Below are 21,764 nucleotides of genomic sequence, written 5' to 3'. Positions count from 1 at the left end.
AATAGTATAGGTTATTTTTGTTTAGTTTCAGAAATAGTGTGGGTTATAATTCTGTAATATCAGAAATAGTGTGAGTTATTTTGGTTTACTTTCAGAAATAGTGTCGGTTATTATATTATAGTTCCAGAAATAATATGGGTTATTATGTTGTAGTTTCAGAAATAGGGTCAGTTATTTTGGTTTATTTTCAGAATTAGTATGGGTAATTTTACTGTAGTTTTAGAAATAGTGTGAGTTATTTTGGTTCAGTTAAAAAAAAAAAGTGTGGTTTATAATTTTTTAATTCCAGAAATAGTGTGAGTTATTTTGGTTCACTTTCAGAAATAGTGTGGGTTATTATGAAGTAGTTCTAAAAATAATATGAATTTTGTAGTTCCAGAAATAATGTGAGTTATTTTGGTTCACTTTTACAAATTGTGTGGGTTATTATGTTGTAGTTCCTGAAATAATATAGGTTATTATGATGTAGTTTCAGAAATAGTAGTTATTTTGGTTTACATTTTAGAAATAGTGTGAGTTATTATCTTGTAGATCCATAAATAGTATGAGTTATTATGATGTAGTTCCAGAAATAATGTAGGTTATTTTGGTTCACTTTCAAAAATATTGTACGTTATTATACAATAGTTTCAAAAATAATGTTAGTTATTTTGGCTCACTTTAAAAAATAATGTGAGTTATTTTTTGAAGTTCAAGAAATAGTGGTTCACTTTCAACAATAGTGTGGGTTATTTTGTGATAGTTCAAGAAATAGTGTTTATTTTGGTCCCTTCCATAAACAATATGAGTTGTTTTGATTAGATTTCATAAATAGTGTGAGTTTTTTTTTTTTTTTTTTGTAGTTCCAGAAATAGTATGAGTTATTTTGGGGTTTTTAGCTTAATTGCTCACAAGCTCAAATATCATTTGATATAATTACAAGAAACTTCGGGAACTAGACATAAATTTCTCTAACATTTTCCACCAATAACACATTTGCGCCATCGTAATTTTCAAGAATGCACAATGGTTTAGCAAAACCTCTCAAACACTCGACGAAATAAGAACAAGCTCATCAATGCATCAATGCATCAATACACATGTTACATAAAAAAGAGGAAGATACAAGAGAGTCTGCATATTCAAGATGAAATATGAAGAGAGACAAAGAACTTGACATTAAAAAAAATCGATTAACTTTCAATGTTTATCGATATTATGTTCCCTATTAATATAGGATTGTGTACAAGGGCTTCAACCCAATCAAAATTTCACCCACATGAATGGTTGATGACTCTTCAGTCGACCTGCTACCTGAATCAAGGTCAGACTAAAACATGTTTTACAGAAATGTATAAAATGGGTTTTCATAATTCGCCCTCCAAGAGATTGATTTCTCTCTTAAAACCTAATGAATTGCCTAAATGGCTCAATGATATACACAAGTGTGTACTTGAACATGAAACTCCACGTGATGCACAAAAGAACACAGTTAGTCTTTGAAACTGCAAAGCAACCTACTACCATCCAACGGACATGCGATTCCTTCCCCTTCCTCTTTGAGCATGTGCTTCTCTTCCACTACAACATGCATTGTCATATCAAATTCCATCAAAGTGCCAATCCAAGATACACAAATTCACACAGATTTCAGTACCAATTTTTTCATCATTTTCTCATCAACCAAACAGAGAAATATAATAAAAACAAGAAAATTCGATTCGATTCAATTCAATTTACCTTACGTAGCAAGAGAAGAGGTTGGTGAATTCGTTCTTCTCATTCTCACTACAAAAAAAGGAAGAGCTAGATCAATGAATCAAGCTCAGATCACACAAAAATCATGAAAATCCAGAAAATTGGATTTTCTGTAAACAAGATCTGTGACATGACAAGAAAATATTATAACCCAAGATCCAATTCCTTCCTTCCAACTAAACTTAAAATTGTGACGCAATTCACTGAGACTCCCTACAAACAAGAACAATCACCCTCCCATCCATCCTCCCTCCTATATCGTTGGTTAACCATCTCTCTCTCTCTCTCTCTCTCTCTCTCTCTCTCTCTCTCTCTTCCCTCTCTCTCCTCTCTCTCTGTCGGTCTGTAATTGTTATTAATTATATATCCTAACACCAAATGCATGAAAAACCAGGACTACAAGACAATAAATAGTCTAGGAAAAGATAAGGCAATTAGCCACTCTCACCCACAAAAACATGTCCATGTACGTTCACATAAATACTCGAAGAAAAACATTCTAAAAGTGGACTAGCTATTTAGTAACTTGAAACTTGATAAACGACTCAACATGTAATGTTAAAAGGCATCCAAATCAGGTAGGAGGTTGGAATACCAACATATTGGTATTGAGATAATAAGGCCTTATCAAATCCCAAACCAGAAATACCCAAGCAAACCAAACCTTATCCCGAATTTGATTTGTACTAGAGGTATGAAACTAAACCTTCTCAAACAAAACAAGCAAAGCCACACCAAATAAAGCAAGAATTTGCTCTTTTCCTCTGCTAATTTCAGTATGTCAAAACCAGAAAAACATCATTATGAGGATTATTCAAAAAGAAGGAAGAGCAATCCAAGTTGCACAACCCAACAATTTGCTCTTTTCCTCTTTTATTTTCCTGATCTATTTTCTTTACGAATGTACCAAAATCACATGCTCATTATAAAACAAAAAAAACAATGTAATGAGAATGCAGGAATGTAAGGAGAAAACTTGTTCTGAAATGGTCATATGGAAATATGTAAGCATAATTTGGCTATCAGTAGAATCCATACCTGAGTGACTACATGTAAACTGAGAAAAGAAGGATGGGTTGACCTCTCTGGATGCTCTTCGATGAACTTCGCCTTAACGGAATCATTCAGCACCTGAAGAAACTGGCAAACACAACTCGCTTTTGATTTTCGAACTCTCGATACATCAACTACGAAAAAGCCAACAACCAAAATGAACCAAACGTGAAAACAACAATTCTAATCTATTTTCCTATTTTTCTGTTATTTTAGGGAAAAATATGTAAAAGCCACAATTTAAAGATAAAGGAGAAAGGGCTTGTTAATACCAAGAACTTGTGCAGTTGGTGTTGCAATAGATCATTGGATTCGTAGAAATCTCAAGCGTTCAAGAACTAATGATGTATGCAAAAGAAATTCAACTGCAAAGATTCAAAATCATAAATTGAAAACAGGGATGAAACAACAACATGCAAATTTTTTAAAACAAAAACCAGATCGAAAAAGAAAGGTAACGTGTTATACTGACAGGGGAACTCGAGCTCCAGAGAATCGATGTTGAGAAGGTCGCCCATGCTTATCGGATTCGATTGATTTGAAAAATGGTGGAACTCAAATTGAATTGAAAACAAAAATACATATTGGGTGGAGAGATCGAGAGAGAGGGAGAGAGAGATACGATCGATTCGATTGAAAAATGGAGGAATTGGAATCAAACTTGGAATAAACGGTAACAGATATTAGACAGAGAGATCGAAATAGGGAGGGAGAGATAAAGCTTGCCGTCAGGGACAAAAGCCGAATGTTATTGCTTGGCCATTCTTATCGGGCTGATTTAAACTTGAACTTTGTACTAACCATTAAATAAACTTGTAACATGATTTTTAGTTAAAACTTAATGTTTTAAAGTTCTTTTGGTTAGGTTTTTTTTTATTTTTTATCCAGATCTAAATGCCCCTTTTATTTATTAGTTTTTGGCCGAATTTTTGTTACAGCTCGTCTAGCTAGTTCGTTTCAAAGTAATGCTTTCTCAAATATTGGTTGTATTTTTATGTAACCACTCATGGATATCTGGTTCTACGCTTGCAGTGGCGTCAGAGGCGGAGCCACATTGGGGTCAATGGGGTCGCACGACCCCTTGGAAGCCATGGAAATAACCTTAGAGGTCCCTTGGAGCTGCTGGTGCGACCCCTTAAAGCTGCTGGTGCGACCTCTTGGAGCTGCTGCATTTTTCTGGGTTTCTTCTGGTTTTCGTTCGGTTTGGCGGAAGAGGAAGACGAAGACGAAGACGTTCTCTCTCTTCCTTTCACACCACGTGACCACACGCTCTTCTTATTTAATTTTTTTCTTAGTTTCTCTCCAATCAAATTTGTACAGCTAGCATCAAATTGCTTGCTTTGTGTAAAAAGCCATAGGCTGTCAGTTCGGTTCGTGTGTCAAGTTGAAGATGTCACCATTAAGTCTTGGTGCAGATTGCAAAGTTCCCATGCGTCCACATCCACATATTTGACATAAATTAATGGTAATGATGTGTGTGCCCTTTCCACATCCACATATTTAACAACTTTATTTCTCTTTATATTCAACATAAATTAATATGATCTCTAAAAAATATTATTATGAACCACCATATTGACATCAGAATTTTATGTTTATTATGAACCATCCAACCCAATTTTATGTTTATTTTTGGTTGTCAGGGAAAGTGAAGGCACCTTTTAGTATGGTAACTATCGGCGAGAGGCTGATCACGCTATCCTACCAAGATCCGATGAAATGACGATATGCATGCCGTTTCTGTTTCGCGCTGCGCGCGCTATCCTTGTTGACCCCCCAAACATTATTTCCTGGATCCGCCACTGAGTGGCGTTGTGATGATCTGTAATACACACACACATATATATACCTATTGGCTTAATTTTTGTCTGATTATAATTGTTTCTTATTAATATGAAAAACTTTATTAGCTCTGCCTTTACTTTGATTATTAGAAATTAGAAGGGTTTTAGTCACTCAAAAATCTGTATTGTTCTTTACATATTAGAGGAAATATACATACATATATATATATATATATATTCAAATCTGATATTTTACAGAAGAATTCGAGTAGCTATACGGCAATATACCATCACATGAAAAACCTTGAGGAGCTGATAGCGTTTCGGGCTGGGAAACGAGTTTTGAACAATGGTAGAGGGATTAGGTAGGACCCATAAGGGGGGGCCGTTTCCTGTGTGGGACCCAATTTTTTGGTTCTTAAAAGAGCCGTTTACACAGTCACGGTGATACGTGGACATGCAAGCGCGTGAGGTGTCAATTTATTCTTTGATTTTTTAGCTTAATTTGGAAACATAATCACGGGCAGGTGAGCTCATGAAGTTTACGGGCATGTTAGGGTTTATGGTCTGCACATCGTTCTCTGGTCAATCACTATTCATCCCGATTATTTAGATTATCAATAGTCTATTTAGCAAAAGACAACAAATGTCAAAGACTAACAGTTCATGTAATTTTATGGATGGTCAATCATTCGTATTTATGTAAATAGTTGATATTCGTTGATTGTTGCTAATTTTATAGTAAATTTCAAGTAAGTTAATTAGGAAAGGGATCCTCTTCAGATCCCTTCCACCTAATCAACCAAAGCCACAAATATAGATCCTTCAAATTTGATTAAACGGCTAAAAACATGAGACTCCATTAAAAGTTATAATAACTTTAGCCGTTAGATCAAATTTCAAGTGCCTGAATTTGTGGCCTTGGTGGATTAGGTGGAAGGAATCCAGAAAGTATCCCTTTCCAGTTAATTATTCACTGAATTCGACATTTCTCGCACACATTGCATTCAATGAATTTTTAGATTCAAGAGTGGACACATCCATAACTGTGTATTAAGTGTTCCTAGTGGTAAGCTTACAAACCAAATAGGATTAGGAGTAAGTCTACGAGATAAGAAAAAAATATATACTAGATTCAACGTTATTGTGGTTTCCTAAATTACTAATAGAAGAATATGTGAGCCATTCTCAGCATCACCAATCGTTATATTAGTATACAGTTTATGGTAAGTAGTGGCAAAAACCTCTTTGATTGGCCATGCCATTTACAATATCAGCACAGACAATTAATGATTCAAACCCCATTAATATACACCCCCACCCTGATTAATATAACCATAAAACATGTCTTCCTTACCCATTAATTTAAAGGAAAACTAATGAAAAGGGCTTGAAAACTTTGAGTTTTAATGATAAGGACAAAATAAAGAGTAAAGTGAATAGTACCAGAATTGACTTTTTAGTGTAAAAATGTGGTTTTTCGTTAAAGTGAACAGTACCGGGAGCTTTTCGTTAAAGTTCTCATAATTTAATGACCACAAATTGTTACTTTCAACGTTTCTCGGGTAAGTTTTGCATGGCCCTCGTTTCCACAAATAAGTTTTTCTTTTTCTTTTTCTTTTTTTTTTTTTTTTCTAATTTAAGTTACTCATTTATGAGCGCATCTGTACATTGAATAATTAGTTGACTTACATTAATTCTTTTCTTCCCACCTTGGAAGCAGCCAACGCCAACAGTTCCGACGGCGGCAATGCCATCGCAAACACCAGCATCCCTGCCAAACTCCACCAGCAACAGTAGCAGATCCAGGATTTCAACAAGACTTAAAATATAAAATCATATGAACCAACAAAGACATAATATATATATATTAGAAATTATTATTTGCACTCTAAAAATGTGATTTTTAAAGTATAGATAAAAGTTCTCAGTAAATTACTCAACAATGATCAAATTGTTATAAAAAAATCATAAACTACATCACAATAATCATATGAATATTTTCATCTAATACACATAAGACCAAAATCATAAAATTTATTTGAAATTCAATATTGTAATGAGGTGTTGATGGAAAGATAGAGGTGGAATAATTGTTGTGGGGTTCCGGGGTAAGGTTTGTATTGGATGGGTGGATTTGGGACTTTGTGCTAATTAAAAGAGGGAATTGCATGAGAACTAGTTGGGCCTCGGGTTTGTAGACAAAAATGAGTTTTAATTTTTTGAATGGCCTGGTTCAAAACGGCACCGTCTAGGCCAGGAGAGATTTTTTAGTGTGATATGTGTGATATGTGTGCTATGTGTGCTATATCACGAGGTGGTACACGGGGTGCTATGAGCTGGTTTGATATTACTGTACTTTGAAAAAAAAATTATTTTTGTTGTGCTGTGAGAATAAGCAGTTGTAAAATAAAGCAGTAGAGTGTTTGGTAAACTTTTCTGTAAAAGTGCTTTTGAAAAAAAAAAAGCAGTATTATAGTGTTTGATAAACTTTTATGTAAAACGGATGTGAAAAAAAACTGGTTTTTCAAAGCTGGGTTTTGCAGCTTTGTGTTTTTGGCTTTTTTTACATAAAATTGTAAAAAAAAAAGCTGAAGCTAAATGTTTACCAAACATAAAAAAAGCTCTCAGCTTTTTTGATAGCCACTTTTTTCAAAATCACCTCAGTACCAAACCAGGGCTATGTGTGATACGGGGTGGTACACGGGGGTGGTATATCACATGTCACTAAACAAATAGTGAGATATGTGTGCTAAAAAGCTAATAACATAAAAAATAAAATTTCCCACCATTCCTATTAAAACACGTGGTGTATCACTTGTGTTTCCATCACAACTAAAAATTTCTTGAGGCAAGGCCATTAAAAACAATATTAAACTTTCTTCTTCTTCGCTAAATTCTGTTGGGTGTTGCGCTGCAAATTCATGGAGTACCAAAACCAGCACGGAACCAGGCAGTCGGGTGGTCCTCAACGATCTTCACAGATGCTTCTCCAATCTTCCGGAGGGTACCACCCAGGTCCTGTAATGGATCCGTTCCCCGGCAATAGCGACAACAACACTGAACAGAGGGCCCCGCAGTGCCTCGTTCGCGAGCAGGATCGATACATGCCGATAGCCAACGTGATACGCATAATGCGGAGGATATTACCCCCGCATGCAAAAATATCTGACGACGCCAAGGAGACCATGCAGGAGTGTGTGTCCGAGTACATCGCCTTCATAACCGGCGAGGCCAACGAGCGCTGCCAGCCCGAGCAGCGCAAGACTGTCACTGCTGAGGATGTCCTCTGGGCCATGGGAAAGCTCGGGTTTGACAACTACGTCGAACCCCTCACCATTTACCTGCAACGCTACCGGGAGTCCGAGAGTTCCGACCGCTCTCAGTTTGTGAAGAGGGAGGAGCGCCAGCTAATGGACTATTGCCCTCCTGGGCATGCTGGGCCCCAGGTTGCAATGATGCCTCCCCCGCCACCATCTTATGGACCGGGATATTATTTCGGGCCCCAGCATGGTCCTCCCATGTATGACCCCTCGATGATGGGAATGTTTAGGGATGGTTCCTCCTCTGGTGCTGGTGGAGGCGGGTCATCGTCGGCTTCTGGGGTGCAGGGTGAGAACTCGTTGGGGGGATTTGACCCGTTTGGTGACTTCAAATGATCACCACAGTTTAAAGAAAGGTCTCAGCTGTTTAATTAAGAGACGTAATTAATAAATAATTGCATTAGTTTGCAATTAATTAGTAGTTACATAAGTTATTGTAGTTTATCTCTATGTTTTAGCATGGTTGCAAACTGAGTTTGCTTCCTTTGAGTTCAAGGACAAGTTGGTTCCAGTAATGTAATGAATAACTTCATCCCTGAATGTTCATTCCTTGTATTACATGTTCAATCGTTAACTTCATCCTCTGGATGTTCATTCCGTGTATGATATGTTCAATCGTTAATGGAGCTTTCCTATTTTGGATACAAGGAGCAAATAGCTGATTCGGCTTCTGGGGTGTAGGGTGAGAACTCGTTGGGGGGATTTGACCCGTTTGTTCACTTCAAATGATCACCACAGTTTAAAGAAAGGTCTCAGCTGTTTAATTAACAGACTTAATGAATAAATAATTGCATTAACGATTGAATCTGTGTTGGGAAAGCTTGATGGGATCAAGAGTGCAACAGTGTCGCCCATTGAAGGCCAAGCTGCAGTCAATTATATACCAGAGCTCATTAATATGAGTGAAGTTTAAGGACTTCTCTAAGATGCTATTTTTCCGCCTTTCTTCAAAAAACTCATCTTTTAAAAAAAATTTCAATAACATTTTTTAGACGCGATTACCAAACCAAAGTTTTTCAATAGTGCATTGGTATGCCTTGTGGGCACTTAGCATATGATGTTTTTTATGTTAGGCAAGAAAAATTAAGGAAGCTGTAGAAGATGCTGGTTTCCCTGTTTCTGAATATCCACAACAAGATGTAGCTGTATGCCGACTGAGGATAAAAGGAATGGCATGCACCAGCTGCTCCGAGTCAGTTGAGTGCGCTCTTTGAATGGTCGATGGAGTGAAAAATGCAGTTGTTGGTCTAGCCCTTGAAGAAACAAAGGTTCACTTTGATCCCAACCTCACTGATACTAGTTGCATTATTCAAGCAATTGAAGATGCTGGCCTTGGGGCTGAACTGGTTAGTTCGGGGAATGATGTCAACAAACTTCATCTAAAACTTGAAGGAGTTGATTCTCCAGAGGATATGACTATTGTCCAATCCTTCGTTGAATCAGTTGAAGGAGTAAGTAATGTTGAAGTGGACTTGGCAGAGAAGAAGGTGACTATTACCTATGATTCAGACCTCATAGGTCCAACATCTCTTATACGTTGTGTTGAAGAAGCTGGCCGTGAATCCAAGGTGTACCAGGCAAGCTTGTATGTTCCTCCAAGACCAAGAGAAGCTGAGCGGAAACATGAGATTCAGATGTACAGGAACCAGTTTTTCCTTAGCTGCCTATTTTCGGTTCCTATATTTTTATTCTCAATGGTGCTTCCGATTAAGACGGATTCTTTGCACGCCAGTGCAGTTCATTGTTGGCCGGAGGTATTTAATTTGTATATTTCTATTCTTCTTGTTCTTGTCATGAGTTTTGTAGCAACAACTTGTGAATCAATTACTTAAAGGAGCAAATACTAAATATTGATTTTGGATGTCCTGTCAGGTTCTATGTTGGATCATATCATGTGTTGAGACGTAGATCAGCTAATATGAACACCATGTATTATGACAATTTTTCAATTGCATGATTATTCTTTTTTTCTTTCCTACATCAGGTTGTCATTGTCGCATTTTTGACATGGCTTGGATGGTTCATCCCTGTAGAATTTGGTCTTTTTTCCGGAAAACTGGATACCAAAAGGCATGGATAAATTTGAGCTGGCATTACAATTCAGTATCAAAGTATTAGTGGTTGCTTGCCCTTGTGCCTTGGGACTAGCAGCCCCTACGGCAGTAATGGTTGCAACAGGGAAGGGTGCTTCGCAAGGTGTTCTTATCAAGGGTGGAAATGCACACCAAAAGGCTCATAAGGTAAGACCACCTTATCCTGGGAAACAAATTACTTTTCAATTCAGAATCTGGGTTTTCAACTTTTCATGCATTTTATTTTCATGTTTTTTTTTTTCTGGTGTAGCATCATTATACTTGTTCCTACTTACTTTTCCTTCTGAGGACGTCGAAAACCTGTTTGTTTTGGTATTAGGAAAAGACAATTACTGGTTAGACACTATCCATATGTCTGAGGGTGCAAGTGTAGTCCGTTTACTCGTCTTTCCTTTGTTATGAAGTTGCTCTCCTCGTATTGGTCTGGTCATTTTGTATTATGACCTATGCTACCAACATAGTTTATGTTGATGTTCCGTAATATAACAAGTTATGCACTTCATTTCTGACCAGTGAAATGCTCTGCCTCCGTTCTGTCAACGTTTAGGCTCTTGACATAAAACTAAATGCAATCTATGTCATTGGGTATGAAGGATTTTCTCTCTGTATGTATTGGGATTGAACATGCAACTATCATTTCATAGTTGGAATCTGTCTCATATGACTCTTTGGTTCTGGACGATTGGTGGCTGTATGCACCTTGTCCATGTCAGCAAGCCATACTCGCCAAGTTTTAGATCCCCGTTTCTTGTAGATAACAGCTCTCACTGAGGGAGAGTTCTCCCCAACTCCTTTTCTGATAACAAGGTTAATAATTGTTTCGTTTTTTTGTTTTTTTTTTCCTTTCTAAAATGAAAAGTTTAACAAATGGTACCTAAGTCATGAAGGTTGATACATTTTTTAGCATTTGACACTTTATTGATGTCTGGACGTTTACTGACATGTGTTTGATCCTTGCAGGTGAAAACGATTGTTTTTGATAAAACAGGGACTCTAACAGCTGGGAAACCCTGTTGAATTGTAATCTTGTCTTGGCCCAAGACAATGGATCTAGCCCATGTTGAAAAAGGCAACACAAGCATAATGGATGATTCATGCAAATGCTAGAGAATTCTAGCAAAATTCAAGTTGGTGGAAGAGTCTAGAAGAATGGTGAGGATTCCACCAACATACAAGATTAGTGTAGATAATTCTAGCTTAGGAAGGTAGTGGAATTATCTAGATATCTCTAGCCTGATGTTTCCATGTTTCTCCAAGGTTTCATCCATGCCTATAAAAGGAGAAGGCATACACACCATTTAAAATAACCAAGAAAGCAAGTAGTGAGAAGTGAGAAGAAGCAACAAAGCTTCTAAGAGTGTTTGAGTGTTTCCTCTTGTTCTAAGTTTGTGAGTGAATAAAAATCTTGTGTAATACTTTGAGTATTCTTTCTTTCTCTTGCCTATCAATTCCGCTGCATTACATTCTTCTTTGTGAGATAAACATCTCCAAAGTAGTGAAGTCTTTTTAAGCCCCAACAAAGTGGTACCAGAGCTATGGCTAGCAATGCTATGGCAGCCTTCCAAGTTCCAGTGCTCAACAACAACAACTTCGATAATTGGAGTATCAAAATGAAGGCCCTTTTGGGAGCACACGATGTATGGGAAGTCGTGGAGAAAGGCTACACTAAGCCAGAAGATGAAGCTACTCTGTCCCAACCCTAGAAGGAGAGTTTGAAAGATTCAAGAAAGAGAGACAAGAATGCTCTCTACTTCATCTACCAAGCATTAGATGACAATGGCTTTGAGAAGGTCTCAAGTGCAACCTCTGCCAAGCAAGCATGGGACAAGCTTCAAACCTCTTACAAAGGAGCCGAACAAGTGAAAAAGGTTCGTCTTCAAGTACTAAGAGGTGAGTTCGAATCTCTACAAATGAAAGGGTCTGAATCAATCTCTGATTATTTTTCAAGAGTCTTAGCCGTTTCCAATCAATTAAAAAGAAACGGAGAAAGGTTAGAAGATGTTAGAATTATGGAGAAGATACTACGCTCGTTGGACCCAAGTTCGAGCACATTGTCGTGACGATTGAAGAAACTAAAAACTTGGAAGAAGTTAGTATAGAGCAAATAATGGGTTCGCTACAAGCATATGAAGATAAACATAAAAAGAGGCAAGGGAATGATGAGCAGCTCCTCAAGACGCATGTTCAGCCAAAGAAGAGAGAAGAAAGCTTCGATAATGAGAGAAGCCAGTACAAAAGAAGTGGTGGTCGAGGACGCGGACGCGGACGTGGACGTGGTTGGAACTTCAACAACCATAACAACTACAAAATAAGAGGAAGCTCAACAAAAGGTCGTGGAAGAAGACGCTCAAACTTGAGGTTTGAAAAATCTCAAGTTCAATGCTACAACTGTCAAAAGCTTAGGCATTATGCTTGGAATGTAGAGCTCCAAGCAACAGGCTTGATGAGAAGGTCAATTATGTGAAAGAAGAGAAAGAAGATAATGGCGTTGTGCTACTAGCATGCAAGAGCAATGATGGAGACCAAGACTATACATGGTACCTTGACACCGGCGCCAGCAACCACATATGTGGAAGAAGAAGCATGTTCGTAGAGCTCAATGAATCAGTGAGTGGCAACATTTCTTTTGGAGACAAATCCAAAATACCCGTCAAAGGAAAAGGTAACATCCTAATTCCCCTTAAAAATGGCGGTCACCAATTAATTTCAAATGTCTACTACGTGCCCAATATGAAAAGCAACATTTTAAGCTTGGGACAACTCTTAGAAAAAGGTTATGATATTCACATGAAAAATTATAGCCTTTTTCTTAGAGATGACAAAGGAAGATTAATTGCCAAGGTGAAAATGTCAAAGAATAGGATGTTTCCTATGAATATTCAAAATGATGTTGCAAAGTGCCTCAAAACATGTTACAAAGACACATCATGGCTTTGGCATCTTCGTTTTGGGCATCTTAACTTTGAGGGACTGGAGTTATTATCCAAGAAGGAGATGGTGAGAGGCTTACCGTGCATCAATCGCCCTGATCAAGCTTGCGAATGATTTTTACTTGGGAAACAGTTCAGGAAAAGCTTTCCAAAGGAGTCGACCACAAGAGCCCAAAAGCCACTCGAGCTCATTCACATCGATGTGTGCGGTCCAATAAAACCAAGCTCTTTAGGTAAAAATAATTATTTCCTTCTCTTCATTGATGATTTTTCAAGGAAAACCTGGTTATATTTCTTGAAGCAAAAATCATAAGTCATTGGAGCATTCAAGAAGTTCAAAGCTGCTGTAGAGAAAGAAAGTGGTTGCAAGATCAAAGCCATGAGATCTGATTGAGGAGGAGAATTCACTTCGAAGGAATTTTAAGAATTATGTGAAGCCAATGGAATTCGTTGACCTTTGACAGTTCCAAGATCCCCTCAACAAAATGGTGTGGCGGAAAGAAAAAATCAAACCATCATCCACATGGCTCGAAGTATGCTCAAAAGCAAGAGATTGCCTAAGGAGTTGTGGGCAGAAGTTGTAGCATGTGCTGTCTACCTATCCAATCGGTCTCCAAAAAGAAGTGTGTGGGGAAAGACTTCGCAAGAAGCATGAAGTAGAAGAAAACCAAGTATCTCCCATCTAAGAGTTTTTGGAAGCATAGCCCACGTACATGTACCAGACGAGAAGAGAACCAAACTCGACGATAAAAGTGAGAAGTTCATCTTCATCGGCTATGACTCAAATTCAAAAGGCTATAAGCTGTATAATCCAAACAATGGGAAGATGGTGATCAGTCGAGACGTGACATTCGATGAAGAAGGAGAATGGGATTTTTGCTCTCATGCAGGTGATCTTCACTTCTTTCCTCAGTTTGAAGAAGAGAATGAACAAGGGATGATGGAGCAAGCAAGAGAGGTTCAACAAGAATCCACTACTCCACTTGCTTCACCAACATCAACCAATCATGGTAATTCACCAGCATCAGCATCATCAAGTGGGAGTCTAAACGAAAGAGAAGTACCACGCACAAGAAGTCTACGAGATCTCTATGAGGTAGCTGAAAGACTCGATAATCCTACACTTTTCTGTCTCTTTCCTGATTGTGAACCAGTTGACTTCCAAGAAACAATGCAAGATACTAAGTGGAGAAAAGCAATGGATGAAGAAATTGAAGCAATCCAGAAGAACGATACATGGGAACTCGCTATTCTTCTGAAATGACACAAAGCCATCGGAGTCAAATGGGTGTATAAGACAAAGAAGAATGCCAACGGAGAGGTCGAAAGATACAAGGCGAGATTAGTGGCGAAGGGCTATAGTCAAAGAGCCGGAATCGACTATGATGAGGTATTTGCACCCGTTGCTCGGTTGGAAACTATACGATTACTAATTTCTTTGGCAGCTCAAAATAAATGGAAGATTCAACAAATGGATGTGAACTCCGCTTTCATAAATAGAGTCCTTGAAGAATAAGTCTACATTCAGCAATCGTCAGGCTATGAAATCAAAGCGCATGAAGATAAAGTTCTAAAGCTGAAGAAAGCCCTCTATGGGTTAAAACAAGTGCCATGAGCATGGAATAGTCACATCGACAAGTACTTTCAGGAGAACAACTTCATCAAGTGCCCTCATGAACATGCTCTCTACGTCAAAGTCAAAGATGGAGATATTTTAATTGTGTGCTTATATGTGGATGATCTAATCTTCACCGGAAGTATTCCAAGCATGTTTGAAGAGTTCAAGAGAGTGATGACCAAAGAATTCGAGATGACCGACATCGGGCTGATGGCATACTACCTAGGCATTGAAGTCAAGCTGAACAAATAAGGCATTTTCATCTCCCAAGAAAGCTACACAAATGAGATACTGAAAAAGTTCAAAATGGACGATTGCAAGCCCATAAGCACGCCAGTGGAGTGCGGAGTCAAACTAACCAAGCATGACGAAAGAGAAAGTGTAGATCCAACATTTTTCAAGAGTTTAGTTGGAAGTTTGCGCTACTTGACATGCACAAGACCAGACATTCTCTATGTCGTCGGATTAGTCAGTCGCTACATGGAGAATCCCACAACTACACACTTGAAGACCGCCAAAAGAATTCTTCAGTACCTTAAAGGTACTATTAACTTTGGCTTGTTCTATTCAAGTTTTGATAACTACAAACTTGTTGGGTATAGCGACAATGATTGGGCAGGAGATTCCAATGATAGAAAAAGCACTACTAGATTTGTGTTCTTCATGGGAGACACGGCATTCACATGGATGTCGAAGAAGCAACCGATTGTCACTCTTTCTACCTGCGAAGCTGAATACGTAGCTGCTACCTCATGTGTCTGTCATGCAAACTGGCTGAGAAACTTGCTAAAAGAATTAAGCATGCCACAAGAAGAGCCAACAGAGATCTATGTCGACAACAAGTCTGCAATAGCTCTAGCAAAGAATCTAGTATTCCATGACAGTAGCAAACACATAGATACCCGCTATCATTACATAAGAGAGTGTATTGCAAGAAAGGATGTGCAAGTGGAATACGTGAAGTCACAAGACCAAGTCGCCGACATATTCACCAAACCACTCAGGCAAGAAGACTTTGTCAGATTGAGCAACACAATCAGCGTCACAAGACAAGATTAAGGGGGGATGTTGAATTGTAATCTTGTCTTGGCCCAAGACAATGGATCTAGCCCATGTTGAAAAAGGCAACACAAGCATAATGGATGATTCATGCAAATGCTAGAGAATTCTAGCAAAGTTCAAGTTGGTGGAAAGTCTAAAAGAATGGTGAGGATTCCACCAACATACAAGATTAGTGTAGATAATTCTAACTTAGGAAGGTAGTGGAATTATCTAGATATCTCTAGCATGATGTTTCCATGTTTCTCTAAGGTTCCATCCATGCCTATAAAAGGAGAAGGCATCCACACCATTTGAAATAACTAAGAAAGCAAGTAGTGAGAAGTGAGAAAAAGAAACAAAGTTTCCATTACTACAAAATTCTCTATAATTGGCGGTCCAAAAACCGACAAAAAAACGTATCTTACTGTCGGATTTTAAGCAAAATCTGATAGAAAATGGATTCAATGGTGGATATAATAAGCAACAGAATTGCCAGCGTCAGGAAATGAATTTTCCGACAGAAAATACTCTAAAACCGACAGAAATTGTGTCAGATATAACCGACAAGATATATATTTATAATAAATAAATAAGAGTATTTATGTCGGATAAAACCGACAGAAACTACTAAAACCATCACAACTTCTGTCGGTTATAACCAACAGAAAATTTATTATTAAGAATAAATAAAAACATTATTGTCGGCTAAAACCGACAGAAAATATATTAATAATAAAAAAATATATAAATCACTTTCTGCATTTTCCATATCCAGCTTGATTCTGCATGTGTTTTCTGTGCTAGTCCATAAAAGCTCAAGTCTTTAACAGTGTTTCCTGCTGCGATAGAGGCTGTCTGATTTCCATGACCGATGTCATCCCTTGCAGATTCAGATATGTAATATCGAGCTCCGATGAGCTTGTTGCAAAATATGCATTTCACCCTTCATATAATCTTAGTATACGCAGACACACCATTTTACTCCTTTGTAGTGACATAATAAATTATATCAGAGTGTTCACCAGCAAGTTTTTCCCTTTCCTTGTCAGTGAGTTTTGCTGCAAACCCATTGAAACTCCTTTTGTAACTTCGTACCAGTAAACTTTCCAGCGAACTGAAAGAGTGAGAGAGGGTAAGAACTAGGTTGTGGCTAAAAATGGAGTGCCAAAGCTTCAAAAAAAATCACACAAATCAATTCGAAATACACGAACACGTTCAATAAATTAATAAAATTATCAAAATTGCCGCAAAATTAAAAACGTATGCACACCTCAAACAAAATTCGCCGAACTGAATTTCCAATTAAAACTATCGAAATGAAAAATATGGCAGAAATATGTACATATATATATATATATGCTTGCCTGGGAAATGGAAAATCCGGAGGTCGCAATTTGATTCGGAGGCCCTCTGCCCGCATGATGGCGCAATTACAGAGACGGAGAGAGAAAGGAAGCGAGAGTGTTTTTCAGATAGGAGGAGGAGGAGAGAGAGAGAGAGAGAGAGAGAGAGAGAGAGAGAGAGAGAGGAGAACTTCGTTTTGGGTTTTATTTGGTGACATCCCAGCCCATAAATGTTTAAACGACCTGTCGTTTAGGAAAATTAATCATAGTTTCCGGCGGAGGCTCGTTGGGCAATCAGCCCAATCTTTAAAAGACCGGTGACACATTAAAAGCTTGGTTTTGGATAACCTGGAAGACATGCAGAGAGGGATTCAGTAATGGCACAAGGAAATGAGGAGAGAAGAGAAGAAAAGGAGAAGGAAATGAGGAGAGGAGAAAAGGGGGAAGGGTGAAGCACCGGCGTAAGGAAAGAGAGAGGGGATTTATTTTGGAAATTTTTTTATTACTGTCAGTTAAAACCGACAGTAACATTTTTTAAAATAAAATCCGACAGAAAAATTTTCATTTTTGTCGGTTATAACCGACAGAAAACCAATGGCGGCAAAAATCCCCCCAAAATTCCCTCTGAAAATTTTAAATTTTCCCCCAAAATTTTGTTACGATTTTAAAAATTAAAATAATAATTGTTTGGTTTGATAAATAAAGAAATAATATGTATTTAAATATAATATGTTTTTAAAAATTAAATAAATAATTGTTTGGTTTAATATATAATTTTTACACTTTTGGTTTAATAGATAGTAATCCATGTAAAATATGCGATAAAGAAACAAAAAGAGAATAAAAATGTCATCACACAAACTAAATATTGTCTAATCAATACTTGAAAAACATAAATAAAAATTTAGCACAAATTACTTTTCCCACTTCAAAATTTAGGCAAATTTAACAGAGATATGCATACGTAAAAAATCGTTTGTAGATACTACAAGATCGCATACGTAAAAAATCGTAAAAAACAAACATTCAGAGATTACGTAAAAAAACAAAAATCTTAAAGAACAAAAGTTTTCGACGGTTATAAACGAAAATTCACAATTTAACGGTTATTTTAGCTTCGATTTTAATGATTTATTTACAGTTACACTCCTCGACCCTATAAGAATGTAATGAATAAATTTGATCTTCAATTTAAACTATTTACACAAGTGGTTACCACAAAATCTTATTTTATACTTAATGGAATATAACATTAACTCTAAGTGTTTGTTTAATCTACAGTTTTTATGCGATACGCATTCTACGAAGCATTTTTTAACGATCCAACCGTTAAACTTGTTTGTAGATACTACAAGATCGCATACGTAAAAAATTGTAAAAAAAAACATTCAAAGATTATGTAACGGAACAAAAACATTCGATGGTTATAAACGAAAAATCACAATTTAACGGTTATTTTAGCTCCGATTTTGATGATTTTTTACAGCTACACTCCTCAACCCTATAAGAATGTAATGAATAAATTTGATCTTTAATTTAAAATATTTACGCTAGTGGATACCACAAAATCTTATTTTATTCTTAACTGAAGTATAATATTAACTCAAGTGTTTGTTTAATCTATCGTTTTGACGCAACATGCATTCTACGAAACTTTTTTCAACGATCCAACCGTCAAACTTATTTGTACACACTCCGAGATTGCATACGTAAAAAATCGTAAAAAACAAACATTCATAGATTACGTAACGGAACAAAACATTTCGACGGTTATAAACAAAAAATCACAATTTAACGGTTATTTTAGCTCCGATTTTGATGATTTTTTAAAGTTACACTTCTCGACCCTATAAGAATGTAATGAATAATTTCGATCTTTAATTTAAAATATTTACACTAGTGGATACCACAAAATCTTATTTTATACTTAATAAAAGTATAATATTAACTCCAAGTGTTTGTTTAATCTACCATTTTGACGTACTATGCATTCTACAAAACTTTTTTCAACGATCCAACCGTCGAACTTATTTGTACACACTTCGAGATTGCTTACGTAAAAAATCGTAAAAAACAAGCATTCAGAGATTAGGTAACGGAACAAAAGTTTTCGACGGTTATAATAGAAAAATCATAATTTAACTGTTATTTTAGCTTCGATTTTGATGATTTTTACAGCTACACTCATCAACCCTATAAGAATGTAATTATTAAATTTGATCTTCAATTTAAAATATTTACACTAGTGGATACCATAAAATCTTATTTTATACTTAATTGAAGTATAATATTAACTCAAGTGTTTGTGTAATCTACAATTTTGATGCAATATGCATTCTATGAAACTTTTTTCAACGATCCAACCGTCAAACTTATTTTTACACACTCCGAGATTGTGTACGTAAAAAATCATAAAAAACAAACATTCAGAGATTAGGTAACGAAACAAAAATTTTCGATGGTTATAAATAAAAAATCACAATTTAACGGTTATTTTAGCTCATATTTTGATGATTTTTTACAGCTACACTCATCGACCCTATAAGAATGCATTGAACGAATTTGATCTTCGATTTAAAATAATTACACCAGTGGATAATTTTTTATACTTAATGGAAGTATAACATTAACTCTTAACTGTTTGTTAAATCTATCAATTTGATAGGATATGCATTATACAAAACTAGTTTCAACGATCCAACCGTCAAATATATTTGTATATACTCCGAGATAGCATGTGTAAAAAATTGCAATAAAAAAAACATTTAGAGATTAAGTAACGGGACCATGAGTGAAAAAAAAAATTAAACCATTTGTTTATTTATTTATTTATAATCAATGTAACATTTTAAAATAATAAAATAGTCAATTTCTGTCAGTTATAACCGTCACCATTAACTTAGAAACCGTCAGAATATGTTAAAAATATTAAAAAAAAAAAAAAGAATTCAAAAATACTGAGGGTTATAATAATTTTATGGCGGTTAAATCCGTCAGGAAAAATCCGCCAGGAATTTATGTCGGATATATCCGACAGAAAGTAACTTTAATCCGACAGTAAATAAATAATGTGTCGGATATCTTTTATCCGTCAAAATGACTTATTAACCATCAGGATCGTCCGACACCTAAAGCTAATATTGTAGTAGTGTTCTAAGAGTGTTTGAGTGTTTCCTCTTGTTCTAAGTTTGTGAGTGAATAAAAATCTTGTGTAATACTATGAGTATTCTTTCTTTCTCTTGCCTATCAATTCCACTGCATTACATTCTTCTTTATGAGATAAACATCTCCAAAGTAGTGAAGTCTTTTTAAGCCCCAACAAACCTGTGGTAGTCAATGCAGTAATGCAGTGCTCTTCTCCAATTGCTCAATGAAGGAGTTCTGTGCTGTCTCTATGGCCACAGAGGTTGGTGCTTATATTTCAAATTTGTTCATTAAAAGCTTCATTTGCGTAGTTGCATTAAAAATGTTAGTGTTTGTGGAGTAGTTAGGATGAGATAAATCACTGTTTATGCTATCGTAAAATTGTTTTGTCAATCATGCTAACATGCCTCTATCTGGGAAATATGTAGGCAAATAGTGAACACCCAATAGCGAAATCGGTGGTGGAGAAGGTTAAGAGGCTGCTAAAGACGTTTGGATCAACTGAACATGTGATGGAGGCTAAGGATTTTGAGGTGCACACAGGAGCTGGGGTTAGTGGAAGAGTTGGTGACAAAATGGTTTTGGTTGGGAACAAGAGAGTCATGCGCATAATAATGTCCAGGTTGTTCCTGAGGTTGAGAAATATGTTTCGGAACACGAGAATCTGGCTCGAACATGTGTGTTGGTTGCCATTGATGGAAAGATTGCCCTTATCTTCACTCAATGAACATTACTATCATCATGGTTGCTGGTCATAACTGGGCTACAGCAGCAGCCATCGCAAAGGAGGTTGGCATTGATAAGGTGTACGCTGAGACGGATCCACTGGGAAAAGCTGATAGAATCAAAGAATTGCAGGTACAATTATGAAATAGTTACGAGGGTGGTGTGAATATAAATTACAATACCCAGCTACACATGCTGTTTTATTCTGGTTTTGATGCAGATTCAAATGACTTATCTAAATTAAACCGATGTTTTAAAGAAATTTTCAAACATTATTTCTATATTAAGTTTGTTTAGCCATTTCTAACAGTTAACTGAAATTGGCTGCAGATGAAAGGAATGTCACGAATTTGATTGAATTATGTCTGGGCCCTGGGCTACAATATCCTCGGCATGCCAGTCGCAGCTGGAGTCTTGTTCCCTTTCACTGGAATTCGACTACAACCGTGGCTTGCCGGTGCATGTATGGCTGCTTCATCTCTCAGCGTGGTATATTCTTCTCTTTTGTTGCAGTCATATAAGAAGCCTTTGTATATTCAGAGCGTCTCCAACGGCAAGTTTACGTGACGGTGTACGCACGTCTGACTAGTTTTCAACCTCTGGTTGTTGCTTCCCTTCTTCGTTGTTGAAGCAATGAATTTGTACATGCGATCGTGATTAATAATTTAGAAGCATAAGGCCCTGATTCTTCGATTGAAGTTTTGCGTATCATCTTTCGTTTTTTCTGTTCAGAAAAACTAATTAGCTAAGTTTAGATGATTTGTGAATCCGAAGAAAGTTCAACTAGAGCTTGGTTGTATGTAAACGCTGTAATAAATGTCGATTTAGTCCTTGAATTATTCAAAAGTAAATATTAGGTCGATTAGTTATCTTAAACACTTTAAAAGATGTCAATTTCATCTATACTTTTATATTTGAAGCAATTATATATATTTGTCAATTTAAGTCATACACAGGACACCCTTTAGAGGA

General features: G+C 36.7%; 1 protein-coding gene, 2 long non-coding RNA genes and 1 pseudogene across 4 annotated transcripts; 3 read left to right on the top strand and 1 right to left on the bottom strand.

Annotated features, from left to right (window-relative positions):
* Positions 1-1,158: 1,158 nt before the first annotated feature.
* On the bottom strand, positions 1,159-3,726 carry LOC126613694 (uncharacterized). Of its 2 annotated transcripts, none has more exons than XR_007620172.1 (5): positions 3,263-3,726; positions 3,063-3,155; positions 2,776-2,924; positions 1,720-1,767; positions 1,159-1,560 (listed from the first exon to the last, which is right to left on the bottom strand). It is a non-coding gene; the product is annotated as an uncharacterized LOC126613694 (long non-coding RNA). The 2 variants fall into 2 exon arrangements; XR_007620173.1 differs by having other exon boundaries at positions 1,159-1,554.
* A 107-nt stretch (positions 3,727-3,833) lies between these two features.
* LOC126613693 (uncharacterized) lies at positions 3,834-4,535 on the top strand. The gene is made up of 2 exons (XR_007620171.1): positions 3,834-4,255; positions 4,434-4,535. It is a non-coding gene; the product is annotated as an uncharacterized LOC126613693 (long non-coding RNA).
* Positions 4,536-7,391: 2,856 nt separating this feature from the next.
* On the top strand, positions 7,392-8,352 carry LOC126613689 (nuclear transcription factor Y subunit B-9-like). The gene has a single exon (XM_050281269.1). The coding sequence runs from the start codon at positions 7,499-7,501 to the stop codon at positions 8,231-8,233; it is 735 nt and encodes a 244-aa protein (XP_050137226.1). The 5' UTR covers positions 7,392-7,498; the 3' UTR covers positions 8,234-8,352.
* A 332-nt stretch (positions 8,353-8,684) lies between these two features.
* Positions 8,685-21,483, top strand: LOC126601750 (copper-transporting ATPase HMA4-like; annotated as a pseudogene).
* Positions 21,484-21,764: the final 281 nt, after the last annotated feature.

This window comes from Malus sylvestris, chromosome 2, assembly GCF_916048215.2.
Source record: "Malus sylvestris chromosome 2, drMalSylv7.2, whole genome shotgun sequence".
NCBI lineage: Eukaryota > Viridiplantae > Streptophyta > Magnoliopsida > Rosales > Rosaceae > Malus > Malus sylvestris.
This window is presented reverse-complemented; position numbering and strand designations above follow the sequence as displayed.

Coding starts and splice junctions, on each gene's coding strand:
- LOC126613689 (XM_050281269.1), top strand. CDS start 7,499: ATGGAGTACCAAAACCAGCACGGAACCAGGCAGTCGGGTGGTCCTCAA.